This window comes from Caenorhabditis elegans, chromosome II, assembly GCF_000002985.6.
Source record: "Caenorhabditis elegans chromosome II".
In the NCBI taxonomy this organism is placed as follows: Eukaryota; Metazoa; Nematoda; class Chromadorea; order Rhabditida; family Rhabditidae; genus Caenorhabditis; species Caenorhabditis elegans.
In genome coordinates this window covers 4,842,589-4,857,847 of record NC_003280.10, presented here as the reverse complement: position 1 = coordinate 4,857,847, position 15,259 = coordinate 4,842,589, and the positions used below count along the sequence as shown (strand labels likewise).

Sequence of the window (15,259 nt, the reverse complement as noted above, 5' to 3'; positions counted from 1 at the left end):
TAACCAATATTCCGAGAAGAGTTCAATTTTATAAAAGATCTTATTATTTTTTGTGGTCTTTATCTATAAATATAGCCTAATCTAATGAAAAAGCGAATCCTAATGAAATATTAAGAAAAGAAGAAAACACGTTGTCAAATATAAATAACCAAGAAGAAAAGAAGAGTCGACTGTACTGGGATTTGAGCAAAACACTGAGAAACAAAAATAGAAAAATTGAGCATTCTGATTACATTTAATTTTTTTAAAAAAGGCAGAAGGAGAAACAAATTATGAGAAAGACATAAAAAAAAGAACAAATCAAACAAAAAAACGGGCTATTTAAAGAAATCTGTTCAAATACAAAAAAAAAAAACAAGATTTGGCGTTGGAGATGATTTCCCTTGGTTGCAGACGATGTTTTTCTTCTGAAAAAATAAATCTTTGTTTTTATCGATTTTTTCCTAAAAAACACAGTGAGTGGTGGTAATGGAGGGTTCACTTTGTGATAAAAATGTATTCAGCGCGGACAAAATGATAATATGATAACACTGGCCAACGAATGAGACAGAGACTGAATTGACGAGAGAGTGAATGGAAGAGGAGACGATGAGAGAAAAATCGTTTGAAACAGTGTTTGCTGCTGTGGTCGGTGTGTCCCAGCACTCTATATTAATATGATAATTTCAACATGCAACAGTGACATTTTATTCAAAAGAGCCAGGGATACCACCGATGAATGTTAAATAATCAAAATTATCACAATTGAATAATCTGGGTTACTGTAGTTCAACTATCTGGATAATTTCGAGAGGAACAGATTTGATTGATAAAAAAAAAGCCAAGCAGTTTTTAGCTTTTGTAGGATGTAAGTTTTATAACTTGACAGAAAATACCTATTTTGGCAAAAAAAAATTTCTCGTTTTCTATAGATTTCAACAATAAAAACGTCGATTTGCCTCTGACACTTGAAATTAGAGACAAAGTGACTATTTTAATTTTAAATTAAAAAATAGTAAGCGAAAATATCCTACTATCAATAATATTATTACCCATACGCGGAATATTGCGGCTTTTGTGCGCCAAAAGTACGGTACCGGGTCTCGACACGACAATTTTGTTATATGCAAACTGATAAGATTACTGTAATTTCAAATTTTTGTTGTTGTGGAATTTTAATCGATTTTCTATAATGTTTCTCGCGATTTGTTAAAATTATTATTTTAATCAAAAAAAAAATGAAAAATTGATGGAAATTCGAAAGTTTTTTTTTTAGAATTTTCAGTTTTTTTGTCGTGTCGAGACCGGGTACCGTATTTTTGACGTAAAAGGTAATAGCAGAAAGAAAATTCAGAGCTTTCTGTGATTGGAATTTCTGAAAATTAACTATTTTTTGCAAAAAAGCTAATATCAATGTGAACAATCTCAAACACAAGAAGCGTCTGCTTCGTTTGTTTTCAATTGAATGTGAGATATGGATCTCTAGTCTCGCGCGTTTTCTAATCTCAATAGGGGAAAATCAAAAGAAGATTATGCCATATGAAATACATTTGTCCCGTGTCTGACCACGAGATCTTTTTTCTTTTTAATATTTCGCAATATTTCAGGTATTGTTCTAGAACATGTTCTGATAACACAATGAGAAATATTCTAGGCGAAAATAGTTTGTGGGGGACAGTAAATAACTAAGAAAATTGAAAAATCTTTAAAAAAAAAACAAAACACATGTATTAATGTTTTAGAATTTATCCCTGGAGACGTCAGACCGAAACAGAAAGAAAAAAGAAGACGTTGTGTAGTAGAATACAACAACCATGGCGACTTCAAGAAGAGGACGACAACCGGTTTAGTGATACAATAGTCAAAGAAATTGGCAGAGGGAGACGAAAATGTGACTCATTAAATTTTCAATGAAATTCTTACGAATAATCAGTATAAAATTTTCAACTTTTATGATATTGCAAATTGTATCTGGAATATTAATCATTGAGCTAATAAAAGCATTGTCGCTACTCAAAAATCATTGAATTAGTTATTTTTCAACAATATATCCAAAACTTTAATCAAATCGATTTATGAACAGCTAAAACATTCGTCATTCTTGCTCGTTAGGATCGAGACGAACACAAGATAGAAACATTCTAGAGAAAATAGAGAAAAATGAGCAAATCAGAGTGCAACTTCCGGGCGGAAATGGAAGGAAAACGAGAGAAGATAGAGAAAAAAGAAGAAGACGAAAAAATGTAAAATCTGTCAACGATGAGAAGACGAAATATTATTACCCATACGCGAAAATTTGCGCCAGAAATGCGGTACTCGGTCCCGACACGAAATTGTTTTTAAATTTTAGTACTGTAGTACTAAACTTTCGTTCTGGTGGAATTTTAAAGAATTTTACAGTTTTTGCAAGATTTGCAAAGTTTTTAATTGTTTTGTAGTTTTTCAAGTAAATATGTTTTTAACGGAAATCTATGAAAATTCGATTGAAAAAAGCGTGTCGAGACCCGTATTTTTCGCGAAAAATCAAAAAATTTTTGGTCTGGACAATGTTGAGAAGTAGTGGAGGTGAAGAGAATTACGTCACTACAGTTGACCCGATTGTTGCCTCGCGAACCAATTATTGAATCGTTCTCTATCGAAAACTGTCTCTAAAGTCGAGTGAAACGGGCGTTGGGGGCGTCAGCTGTTACCAGATAGTTTATTGATTTTAGCCGCAGGTGTTTTTTTAATACTTCTAAAACAAATGTTCAAGAGCGGGGGGACAAACTTAAGAAAGTGAAGAGTAGTTTGCAGAAAACTAGATGGAATAAATGGTGAACAAGGCACTGACATTTAGTTATAAAAACAAAAATCGAACAGCTGAAAACAAGGCAGAAAGTGTGACAAATCTTCGTTTTAAATTCTAGAACATTCAAATGTTTCGTAACTATTTCGTTTCGAAAATCGAGGAATAACAAGGAAAGTGAACGTGGGTGCGCTCTCTTTTTCTCTATTTCTCATCATCTCTACTACAATCGTGTGGAATACATTAATGATCTGTCAGGGTGACGGCCGTTTTACGAGTAAAGATTTCGGAACGGTGAAGATTTTTAATTGAAGTTTTTTTTTTCTATAAAACTGATAGCCAAAAAAAAACGCAACTTTTTGTGTTTTTTTGAGTTCTTTTTGAGCTTAATTTTGATGATGTTCAGAAACTTGTGAGATCCAAATAGTTTTCAAAAAATTATGTAGACACCGCAAAGTTCTGACGAATTTTTGGATAAATTAGACATTAGAGAATTTTTTGAATTTTGTTAGCAAAGATCAGCTCCACAATCACGTTCACATGCAAAAAAAAACTTACCGCTGACTGACTCACTCCAAACCATCGCAATGTTTACGTTTATTCGCTGGACAGGCGGTGAGCTGTAAAAATAAACAAAAATGCTGACTTCTTAATCAATTTTTGATCTATTCACCTCTAAGCGGGAGCATCAACGGCATTTCGTCGGCAACCGTGCAAGAATGCTCTTCTCCACGGAAAATGTAGCGGACTGTGAGCATTTTGGGCTCTCCGGGGCATGGATCGTAGAATCCTGGTAGTTGACTCTGAAAATGATTAGATTTTAGTAGTGGAAATTTTTGAAATTTTCATAAAACATTTGTAGAGTAAAGATTTAGTTTTTTGATAAACTAAGCGAAGATGCCGGTTTTTCGTTTTTCCGATATTTTGAAAAAAAAAACCATTTTTGGAAAAAAAGCTTAAAATTTTGGTTATTTTCCTTCTTTTCATACAAATTTTTTTTTCTTGTTGTTTTTCATCAACTTAAACTAGATTTGAGAAACAAATTTTTATGGTCAATTTTCTAAATTTTTTTTTTGATTTTTTCAATTTCTCAGAAAATCGAAAATTTTTGTTCTTTGATTTTTCGATTTTACGAAGAGGCTTTAAGAAAATGTATTGCTTACCTTAACGGTATAAACTCTCAATTGACTGTCATTGACCATAGCTTGAAGTGGAACTGTGACGTCAATCGTTCGTTCTCCAGCCAATGGATAAGCTCTTGTTCCACTAACATCACATTGTCCATATTTTGCACTTTCAATGATAACTCCTTGTTTTGATTCTTCATCTCGTTTAATTCTTTCAGCAGTTGCCCTCATTAAACTCACAATATTCGCGGCTTCTTCTTTTTTAGCAACATCAACTTCTTGTTCACGAGAATTATCCTCAAACATTGATTTAAACTTTTCCCACCATGGACGGAAGATCACTTTAGCAAGTTGGAATGAGAAATATGGAATTGCGACTCCATACAGTACACTTCTTGAAAGAGCTTCTTTGTCATCACAGAGCACAATTTGCCAGTCAAAAGTTGATTGTCCAGCTTTTAATTTGAATTTCGTATACAATAAACATGATGGGAATGAGAAATGGAATGAGCATGATATTCTTGAATATCTCGACAATCTACGATCCATGCTTATAGCTGGATTGACACCATATGTTGTCAATTGAACAGACATTTCGGTTATTGAATCATTTTCCGGCTTCCGAATGTAGTAAACTAGACGAACATTCGAATTAATTGGAGATAACGTCAGACTTCCTACAGCCTTCGCATGATTATTCTCTGTATGGACCATTGTAGTTGTAAGAGCATTTGCAATTGGGGAGATGTTCAGTACAATACTTCCTTGCCATCGAGTGTGCAACCGCATTGAGTAAACTGCAAGTTATTAAAGTTTTTTTTTTCGGAAAAATGCTAATTTCATTAATTTTTCGAATATTTTTTGGAGAATTATTGTGCAAAATTGAGAGTTTAAAAAATTATGTACATTTTATTTCTTGCAAATTTGTACAAAAATCATGAACATGGAATCTTGCAGAAAATTGAAGAATCAGTAAATAGGCGGTCTTTTTCAGAATACACCTTTTTAATTCTATTTAACATACTCATGGCAATAGATGGAATAATTGCTTCGTGAAGCATATTATATTGCAACTGCGGCTGTACGATCACTGCAGCTCTGGTGAAAACATTTCGAGCGGCACGACATGTCAATGAAACAGACTCGGCGGATAGTGAAATAGTGTTCTGAAGTAAACATTTGTATCATTATAAACTTCATTGTATCATCGTACCTCTAGATTATAACTTCCAGCTACTCGTTTCCAAACAGCTGAAACACTTCCATCTCCACGTCCATTTCCAGTTTTAACTCTCCCCGAAAGACCGAAACGATCAACACCAGTAAATGCACAATCAACAGATTGAGATAGTGAAATTCCTAATAATTGAGGAGGATATCTATCTTCATCGTTTTCTTGAAACATTCCAGCGATTGTCGTTTTTATCATAAAAGCACTCGTTGGATGAACTCGTTGGAGCATCAATTCTCGATCTTTCAGACGTTGTAGGAATTCATATTCCTTCCGGATGTTTTCTGGATTAGCAGATCTTGAAACCAACTCCCATCCCTGTGTGTCAAGGCCTTGAACTCCAAGAGCATCGTATATTGCTCGTTGCTTTGGATCCAGCAAGACTTCATGAGCTCTCCGAAGTTTCACAAAAACTCGTTCAGCGTCCTTCTTCTCGTCATTATCGACAAATCTATCAGGATGGAACATGAGACATCGCTTTCTGTATGCTTTGATAATTTCATCATCTGTCGCCTGGAAAATAATAGGTTACGGTTTTTTTCAAAATTACAATTTAAATACATCTTTCGGAACATTCAGAATTGCGTAAAAATCGATTTCCTCCTCTTCATCGAGTAGCAAATCTCCGTCTTCATCGCCACATATAGAAGAACTTGAGGACATGGACATCCTGTAATTTTTTTAATTTTTAGAAATTTGATATCACTGATGCAATTTAAGGGAAAATACTTTTGACACAAAATAATTAATAAAAACATCAATATTTGAGTGCACTCTTAAAAATTAAATCAAATTTCGAACTTCAGACATTAAAAAACAAACGAAAACATTTTTTTTGCATGACAGTTTCAAAAAAAAACAATTGATCGGCAATTGCGCCAACCCGCACTGAAAAAGCGCCAGCATAACCCCTTGCGCGTTTCTTGATTTTCAGCGGGAGTTTGAACACGAGTTTTTCAATATCAAGAAATTGGCAGTTTTGGTCGAACTACTGTAGTTTTATACTGCATTTTTTTATACTGTATTTTTACTTTTCCATAGATTTTCCAGTCTTCCACATAAAAAACAAAAGATATGTGTTTATTGCATGATGCGGTTTGTTCATTTCAATTCACAATTTAATGCAAAATCCAATTTATCCAGGCGTAAAGGGCACTGTGTGGCATATACGGAGAGATCTTAAAATAAGAATAGATCACAATCAACAAGGTAATATCAAATTATTCAATTCTTGTTGGAATTCAAAAAAAAAACATAATAATAATAATAAATAAGGATTGTTGTTTTGTTGTTTGGTTGGTTGGCGAGATGTTGGTGGAATGTAAGGTGAGGGGGCGTTGGCGATAAGATCAAGAGGAGATACAGAAGGGATTACGCTAGAATGACGTGTTGATGGTTCAGAAGATGTTACTGAAGAATTGAAGACTACCGTGAAGCAGCTGGAACAGGTGTCATTGTTTCCCTTTCTGCTTGATCGATCGGAGGGGAAACTGAAATCTAAATATTAATTAATCAGATTACTTCGTGATCTCTCTAGTTTTTGTGTTAAGAATTTCTGCCATTTATCACGTGGTATTGCACAAGTTCAGTCTACCCGACAGCTGGCATTTATTCATGATTTTTGACGATTTCCCACATGAACAGGTGAAACCATTTTGTGCAGATGAATTCTGACGCTACGATGCTCAAAGTTCACACTAACCTCGAAAGGATCTGCACTAAACTCGTCGGTATAATCAGAAATCGGTTGACCCCGTCGTTGCCTGTCCAGTACATCAGTGAGAACTGAGAACTCGTCGAAATAACCATCGGGTATGCTCTTTCGATATCTTCTCAATACTTGTTCATTATCAATCATTCGTTCTAATTTTTGTATTGTCTGAAAAATAAATATTTTAAAATTTATCTCAAATTATATGTGGACCCCATTTTGAAAGCGATGCTCAAGCTTGCTCCACGGTAAAACGCTCCGCCCCCGAACCATGGGTCTCGTTAGGTATTTGGCGCAAAACCGTAAATTTAAATGTTTTCAATTAGTTTTGCCGATTTCACCCGCTTTGGGGCATTTTTTGTGATGTTCTCCGTTGTAAAAAAAGCATTTATTACATAAATTTTGACATAAAAATTATTATTCAGAAACAACGGAGAATATTTTTAACAATACAAAAAAAAACCTGAAAACTTTTACCTAACGAGACCCAAATTATGAGGGCGGATCGTTTTCATTTTTGCGTTGGAGCGCGATTACGCTTTAATTTATATATCCACGAAAGTAATTTTCTAGAGTTTTTACTTCTTGAAATCCATAATTTATGTCACTTAACATATTTTTGATATAATTTAAAAGTCATAAATTAAACAAATGTTTAGATCATAAGAATTTGATCAACTGACCTGATAATAAGGTGTAGGTACTCTCCTCACTACCATCATGGGACTGGAGGCTATGAATTGTGTGAGCAGTAATACGATAAAGAGAAATCGAAACACGAAGTGATTATAAGTGTTGCTCATTTGAACACACTTGTGATTTACCTGAAAATATTTATGTTTCAGATGAGAAATCTGATTTAAAAAAAAAGAATAAAGAGAGAAACAGAGATGATTGTCTAGAAGGAGGAGGAGCTTCGTTTGCAGATGTTTTCTGAAACTAATGACGTCGTTCGAAACAGTATTGAAAACATTGAAAGAGTTGTTCTTCAAAACAACACATCGTTTCTTTTGGGAGATATATAGACTTCTGATCTAATTATTCAATCTACCATAACTTGATAAGGAGTTTCGGAGAGGGGGGAATACATCATGTCGGGTGGAGATGACGGCGACGGACCGGAAGTAAATTACGCCTGGGGTCTTTGGAATGAGAGCACGACGGAGCAGCAAAAATAGAGCAGAATACACGAATTACTTAAGCATGATTAGCCACCTCCAACGCCATTTCATTTCGTTTCATTTCGATTTTTGATGTGATTTGGAGTGAAGGTGTTCAATTGAAAATTTTGCATTTTATCTCCAAAATATGGCACCCGGTTTTAACACGACAAAGTTGTGTTAAATACGAAAGGGTGTGTGCCTTTAAAGAGTACTGTAAATTCCAGTTTTCGTCAATGCGGAATTTTCATAGATTTTCTCACGATTTGTTTAAATCCATATGTTGCACTCGAATTTTTTTTATCAAAAATCTATGAAAAGTTGATGAATATTCCGCATCAGTTGGAAACTACAGTACTCTTAAAAGGCGTACACCTTTTCCTTTTTTTCACAAAAATTGTCGTGTCGAGACCCGATAGTTGTTGCTGTATAATAGGAAATTGTAGGATTTTCGAAATTTTAACACTTCCATGTCATGAATCCGTACAAAATCTTTTGGGTGGGCCAAGAGAAGATCAACGTTCAGCTCAGCTTCCAAAAATAGGGGCGAGAAGCAGTGGAAAAGCGGATTAGCTATTTTTAGAGAGAGAGGGAGAGTATGGGCGGAAAGATAAAATGTCAAAGTGCATTGGGGCAAAGGAATATGTTCTTGGACATAGATGAAGAAAAGAAGAGGGAAATGATCTGAAAATAGGTAGGATTGGGTAGGTAGGTAGAAATGCATTCAAGTGTTATGTCTCGAAAGAGATTTCGGATTTCAAAGATTTTCAAAAATCGGGTGCAGATGCAAATGTTTTTGAAATAAGAAAAATAAACACAATATTTGTAGTGAAGAGAATAAATACTTTAGTTCCAATTTATGAAAAATCAAATTAGAGTCAAATTTAGTTGGCAATAATAACTTTGACGTAATGACTTCAGACTATGGCAGTAGATTTTAATATACTTGGGAAGTATACCTTGATTCAATTTACTAAATTTTATTTGGGATCAATACATAAGCAGGCTTGAAATAAAATAATTTTTATGTGAAAAAAGAGAAAATTAATAAAAAGAGCTACCGAAAAGTTGATAATTGCATTTTTCTAATTTTCTACAACTTTTATCATAGATTACAGTAATCGAAAGAATTTATGGTAGAGCTTTTTTATATATAAAAAAAAGTAAATCTTGACAATACGAAGAAAGTCGCAAAAATAAAAAAAAAATGCGGAATGGCAAAGTTGAAAACTGAACATTTATATTTTCCTGTAGAAGAAATCAAAATATCCGAATTTTACGAAATTTCGTGAAACCTTACAATAGTCTAGGAAATGATAAAGTTCTCGGGATTAAACTCTATTTGAATTTCATGAGAAATAGATCTCATGAGATCCCGCCCTATATTTGGATAACAACTGGTGCTCTCATAAACAATATATAGTCAACTCTAGACGTAAATGACGCCGCTTACCTCACTTGAACCTACTCATCACGATGCTATCACAAACTATGACGCATTCTCTTTTCAGACAATTGTTGTGTTGTTTCCTAATTTAAACGAACCTCCCTCAGTCTCATCAAGGGCTCAAATCAGATTAGGAGTGCAGAGCATCAGCAGCAGCAAAATGAAAGTTGAGTTGAGAACATTTTGTAAAACGGAGGTGTTGTATTTGAAATCACCTGGTTTTTTTTCTTTTTTGTTAGCACACTACTAATGAGATCACCAGAGATTTGTTTCTGAACACGAATACATTATGATATCTACTAACTGAAATTATGGAACATGTGAATGTTTTTAAAGCCTTTTTGCATTATTTAGAGAAATTGTTTAAATTAAGCATTCAAAAATTGGAAAATTAGGCAATGTTTAATCAATGATTTTTTCTCAATAATGCCCATTTCTTTAGAAGCGTGAGGCAGGAGAAAGGCGAGTGTGGAGGTGGCTGAGCGGCGCCTTCTTTGATGGCTTATATCACAGTTGTCTTAAGTTTTATTAAAACATGTTCAACTGTAAAAATGTTGAAAAATGTTTAAGACATATTTTGTTAGTTGGCAACTTTTCTGTAAAACCAGAGACAACCGAGATATAAGCTGTTAAAATAGAGCCAGATAACTTAAAGGCACATGTTTTTGGCAAATATTGCTGTTTTTTGGGCTACTGTAGGATTACTGTAGTTAAACTTAAAAATCAGTTTAAAATCATTAGACTTATAAACTTTTGATTGGAAATTATGTGTAGACCCCAAGATATTTGTATGCCTACCAGGCGGCCTACACCTGTCTTATGCCATCCCCAAAAGTTGCAGAGGATATGCAGTAGGCAGGCAGGCATGAACAGTTAAAGACGGTAGATGAAAAAGTCAAATTTTAATTGGATTTAATTATTAATCGATTGTTCAATAGAAATATTATTTTTTAGAATTCCAAATCCAAAAACTGAGATTTTCAATTGTCTAAAATATGAATACAAACTACTATACACAGTGGCTTTGAAATAGATGTCTAGAAGCCAACAACTAAAATTCCAGACTCACTGGTCATTTTTTACTACTAGACAACTATGCGGTGACGTCAAAAAAGTTCGACACCAGAAAACTTCGGGATGAGAGATGGTGAAGTAGTAGAGTGCCCATTAGGTCAGAGTAGATGACGAAATAGAATGCCTCTGCAAAAAAATAAAAGAATGCACTAGCCTTTCTTCTCACATGGTGGTGGGTGGGTGGACAGCGGAGAGCAACCTTCTCGGAGCACAGAAAAACTTGGGACACAAAAATTTATGTACATCTAAAATTCAGAACAAATATTGATGATGTTTGGAAGGAGGAATTGTTAACTCATTCAGATGGGTTCCACTCTTTATACCTACAAGTAAGTGTGGAAAAAAAGATGGAGGGAGGCGGAGTTTCTTGGTTTCTTCCAGATGTTTTTCGTTTCAAAATTTAGAGGTCAAAAGTGAGAATAGGGTAGACTGAACGAAATTTTATGACTTAAAACCTAATGAGGGCATCTCCGAGCCATTGGTTTGAGCTGTTTGCTAGAACATTCTCAAAAAGTTCAGTGTTCTATTTTTGACGTAAGACTTCAAAATGAGCTTCTGTAGAGCTATCATGATCATGATTCGATTTTGAACGTTATACCGTATTTTCATGAATAGTATTGCAACCCACTAGTTAACTTTGAAAGGTTATATGTACCTTGGTTTATTCTAAAGATATAAATGATTAATTAACTAAAAAACGAAAGAAAAATGTTTAACAAACAACTATAATATATGTAAGCTGTCAAAGTTGCAGAACGAGGTGCAATATTAATAGAGAAAATTCGGGAAATCTAACTCTAGAAAAACTTCGTTTGAGAATTCAGAGCTTTAATATAATTTTGAACTCAATTTCGAAAAGCTTTAAGTACAAATATTTTGAATAGAATTAACGCAATTTTCCAAAGAATTTTCTCCGCCCATTTATTGGCTTAGTTTCGGTTCGCATGCCTACTTAAAGCTTGTCAGCCTACGTGCCTGCCTAACGTTATTTTTCCGCAAAAAATGCTCCCGAACTTTTTGCCCTATAGAGCACATTAATTTAGGTAGGTAAAATCATTAAACCAAAAATTTGCACTTTTGAAACTTTGCATATTCCTTTGTAAGCGCTAGGTCAACATCTCAAATTTCTGTTCAACATTTAAAAAAAGTTTACATCACCACCATCTACTTTTCAAAAGTTTGAGATGTTCTACACAAATGGTTCCAAATCGGAACAATTGGTTACTGTAGATCATCAACTTGTGACGTAACACAGAAAAAAAAGACATATAAAAATGGCAAATGACTTACGGTCCGGTTGTACGGAGAACAAAAAGACGGAGAAGAAGAAAAATTGAGAAAAAGTGAAATTTGTGTAAAAGGGAAGTAATGCGACTTGATTGATATAAGTTTTGCAAAAAAATTGAAGACTTTTTTGCAGCGAGGTCGGCGCCAATGACTTAAAATTTGTTGGACAGAAGAAAACAACTGTATTACACATTCACTGATGACATCATCATTGAAAAAATGGAATAACTAATTAAATACTGTACATGACCACTTGTCCAGCGTGACCATGTTCAGCAAACAATCCTAATTTCACGGTCTGCCCTCTGTCATGGCGCCCACGCACATTTGGTTTTGCAGAAAAGAAAAATAGTTTGCAAACCGACCGGACAAAAAATTGGCATATGACATCACAAATGGTGTGTGAGGGAGTGAGTACCACGAGAATTGGACCAAAATAAAGAACGTTATGACTTGAATAGACCCAGAAATAAGAGCAGATACATGGGAATATGGTAATTGGAGATTTGAAGCCCACAAAAGATTAAAGAAAAGGGCAAATAAAAGTGAATAATGATGGTCTTTGAAGAGGAAAAGTGTTCCAAGTTTGGAGCCACAAGAAAATGGAATCTCCACATGAGATCAGTTTTGAATAGTAGTTCCAGAAATGTGGAATTCTTTTCAATTGGAATTTTTAGAACTCAAAATTTATGTTCTCGATATAACATTTTTGTCAAAAACTTTTACAGATTTTTGTTACAAATTACAATTTCTAAATTTCCTAGCTATAAAAGTTATTATAGAAAAAGCAGCTCTACTTTCTCAAAAAATATGAATTCTCCAAAAAATGCCTGTGACGTGCCACGGTCCTAGAAATGCAATTATATACATTCAACTTCTAAAAAAAATAATTCAATAGATTGCTTTTTTGATTTATTCGAAAAGAAACGGACTTTGAAAGTAGGCTGTGAATGTGCACCTGCTCCGGTTTCAAACTGACCAAACCCACTTTCAGGGAACCACGTCATTTTGCAGACTATGAAATTTTGTGACGTTGGATAGTTTTCAGCAGAGAGACAATTTCAGAGAGTTGTTTAAAAATTACTTTTAAGAATTTTAATTTGAATGAAAACGAACGAATTGGTCATTTATGATTTTTTCGGAATCAAATTGTTATGCGGGGAATTGTTTTGAGTCTGGAATTAGAAGAATATTTGGGAATTTGTTTGGCAACTTCAGAAAATGCGTAGACATTCAGGAATACGTTTTCCAGAGAACAGTTGTTGAATGTGAATTGAAAATAGATCAAAAAGTTGAAAAAGTATTTTTAGCTTTAGAGATGGAACATTTCGAGGGGGTGAGAAATTAATGCTAAACGCCTGCCTGCGCCTACCTACGCCTACCTGAGTTTTCAAGTAGATAAGAAAATGCTTTCATTTCTCTACTCAAAATTCAACTGTTAGATTTATAAAATAGATTGTGTAGTTCACATCGCCCAAACTCCTAGCTCGAGAGAAAATACAAACTGCTGAAAATAGGCAGTAGGCAGGCACAAGGCATGCCTGAAAAGTTTTGACTGCTTGCCATGTAAGTCGACTACCTAAAACGTGTTTTTCCTTAAAAATATTTTTAGATGCTTATCGAATTTAGTATCTAAATTTGGTTTCAAATAATTTTGCTTTACGAATTTCGAAATTCGTGAAGCCATTTAGCCTCCAAATCTACATCATTATCAGATTAACAATCGTCATCTAAAATTTCCAAAATTCCTGAAATCTTTCCCCTTATACCAAGTGCACACCCGGATTAGTAATTAGCAGGGATTATTGAGAATTGAAATTTTTGAACCGAGATGACGTGAGGACACGAAGCACTGTAACATTTTTCACTGTTCGCTATGATTTCCGGGATTCTTACTGGAAAATGTTACGAAAATGATGTCACAGCAAGTTTAAGGAAAATAAGGAACAAATTTGGAAAAATGCTGAAATGCTGGAGGCTGGTAATTGAATTAATCTAATTTTGAGTCGGAACGGATAAATAATTTAAGCCGGTTGCAAAAACTGGAAGAGGTTGAAATTAGTTTTCAAGAGAATTGGAAAACAAGTTCAAAAAGACTAGTGTCTGAAAATCTTACAATTTTCTATTCTAGGATAATAGGAACTCAAATGCCTGCCTGCCTTCAAGGTAGCCTGTACCGGATTCGCCTGCTTGCCTATATCTGCAAAACGTTTCTCATATTAAAATTTTAATAGACCACCCAGAATTCCTCAAAGTTGAAAATTGTGTGTAAATTTTTGATCAATTATCAAAGTTGTTCGTATCAAATACCTAAATGTTCAAACCAAATACGCATGCAATACAGTAATCCATCCTAAATTTGGAACCGAAATGTGATTTCGTGATGAGTCAGGTTTTGAGGGGGGCTAAAAGTAATGCAAAAAGGTAATCAAGTGGTCAGAAGGGACACCGCATTCAATGACGCAGAGTATTCAAGAGGATAAGTATTTTAGAAATTGAGAGAGAAGAGTCAAAACATAATTAACATTCATCTATCTGTCTCTTTCCATTTCATCCCATATGTGAAAGTATTCAGTATATATAGATACACTTCTCACTAATACTACTAATTTCATAAATGACCCTGACTCAATGAAAAGTGTATAGTAATTTTCGGATGGAACTCGAAAATATTCCAATTTGGCGTCTATAGAATATTTAGATTTTACGAATTCTGAACCAACTGAATTTTAAGTTTTTTCTTTCAGTGTAGACAAGAATGTTTTCAATAGAAAATGACGTGGATAACTTGCAATGATTGAATAAAAATAAGAAAATCTTGATTGAATTGAGTTGGTGTTCGGGAAAATGAACTATGATGGGAGAGGGTTCAGCGATGTGAAGATTAGAGGTAGAAGAAGCAAGGATTACTATATTATATTAGTCTGTGAGGAGGATTTAGTTAACTTTTTCATCTGGAACACATTTATTCAAATAGTTCAATTTCGAGCGGAAATTTGGATCAAGTAGATAGCACAACCATTTCGGGATGAAGGAACAATACATTGTGTGGCGAATGCTGCAACGATCAAGATGGACAAATTGAACTGTATATACAACTATGTAGCAATAGCTATTTAAAAACTGAAAACAAAGAAGGTGATGAGAAACTTTTCATTGAGAACAATAGCCATGAGTTGAGTTGCCTTTTGGCTGAGTACTGGCTCTTCTAGTGTCGATCATCTTATGGTCCAAGGTAGCACGATTGGTCAGTGCGGGCCTTGAAGACCTGTCCACCTGGGTTGGTGTTTCCTCCGGAACCCTGGTTCTGCTGTTGTTGTCCACCACCATTCCCTCCTTGTGCATAGTCTTCGCGGGCATATCCCGACGACGAGGCATTGGATCCCATGTAGCCTGATCCATAGCCTCCAGCGCCCATGTATGCCGACTTGTCCGCCATCGTTTTCTTTCGTTTGGGG

The 15,259-nt window shown here is 34.6% G+C and overlaps 3 protein-coding genes across 4 annotated transcripts; all 3 read right to left on the bottom strand.

The window, feature by feature from the left end:
• Positions 1 to 48: 48 nt before the first annotated feature.
• dnj-9 (J domain-containing protein) lies at positions 49 to 5,792 on the bottom strand. The gene is made up of 7 exons (NM_062471.7): positions 5,684 to 5,792; positions 5,105 to 5,635; positions 4,916 to 5,057; positions 3,928 to 4,688; positions 3,438 to 3,567; positions 3,323 to 3,384; positions 49 to 407 (listed from the first exon to the last, which is right to left on the bottom strand). Exons 1-6 carry the CDS (start codon positions 5,789 to 5,791, stop codon positions 3,362 to 3,364), a joined length of 1,695 nt encoding a protein of 564 aa, NP_494872.2. The 5' UTR covers position 5,792; the 3' UTR covers positions 49 to 407; positions 3,323 to 3,361.
• Positions 5,793 to 6,186: 394 nt separating this feature from the next.
• nssp-16 (Neuropeptide-Like Protein) lies at positions 6,187 to 7,663 on the bottom strand. Of its 2 annotated transcripts, none has more exons than NM_001267163.3 (3): positions 7,517 to 7,663; positions 6,825 to 7,001; positions 6,187 to 6,619 (listed from the first exon to the last, which is right to left on the bottom strand). In NM_001267163.3, the coding sequence occupies exons 1-3, from the start codon at positions 7,634 to 7,636 to the stop codon at positions 6,548 to 6,550; spliced, it is 369 nt and encodes a 122-aa protein (NP_001254092.1). In that variant the 5' UTR covers positions 7,637 to 7,663; the 3' UTR covers positions 6,187 to 6,547. The 2 variants fall into 2 exon arrangements, with proteins under 2 accessions (NP_001254092.1, NP_001254093.1); NM_001267164.2 differs by having other exon boundaries at positions 6,197 to 6,612.
• A 7,361-nt stretch (positions 7,664 to 15,024) lies between these two features.
• nspd-4 (Nematode Specific Peptide family, group D) lies at positions 15,025 to 15,240 on the bottom strand (the record flags this gene model as incomplete). The annotated part of the gene is made up of 1 exon (NM_062470.5): positions 15,025 to 15,240. The coding sequence occupies one exon, from the start codon at positions 15,238 to 15,240 to the stop codon at positions 15,025 to 15,027; it is 216 nt and encodes a 71-aa protein (NP_494871.1).
• Positions 15,241 to 15,259: the final 19 nt, after the last annotated feature.

What these genes read in the sequence shown, in the direction of transcription:
- dnj-9 (NM_062471.7), bottom strand. Translation starts at nt 5,791, where the DNA reads ATGTCCATGTCCTCAAGTTCTTCTATATGTGGCGATGAAGACGGAGAT. An exon ending in CTGGAAGTTATAATCTAGAG is followed by an intron (nt 5,058 to 5,104) that starts GTACGATGATAC and finishes TGTTTACTTCAG; the next exon opens with AACACTATTTCACTATCCGC. An exon ending in TATTCCATCTATTGCCATGA is followed by an intron (nt 4,689 to 4,915) that starts GTATGTTAAATA and finishes AATAACTTGCAG; the next exon opens with TTTACTCAATGCGGTTGCAC.
- nssp-16 (NM_001267163.3), bottom strand. Translation starts at nt 7,636, where the DNA reads ATGAGCAACACTTATAATCACTTCGTGTTTCGATTTCTCTTTATCGTA. An exon ending in TACCTACACCTTATTATCAG is followed by an intron (nt 7,002 to 7,516) that starts GTCAGTTGATCA and finishes TTTATTTTTCAG; the next exon opens with ACAATACAAAAATTAGAACG. An exon ending in TTAGTGCAGATCCTTTCGAG is followed by an intron (nt 6,620 to 6,824) that starts GTTAGTGTGAAC and finishes ATTAATATTTAG; the next exon opens with ATTTCAGTTTCCCCTCCGAT.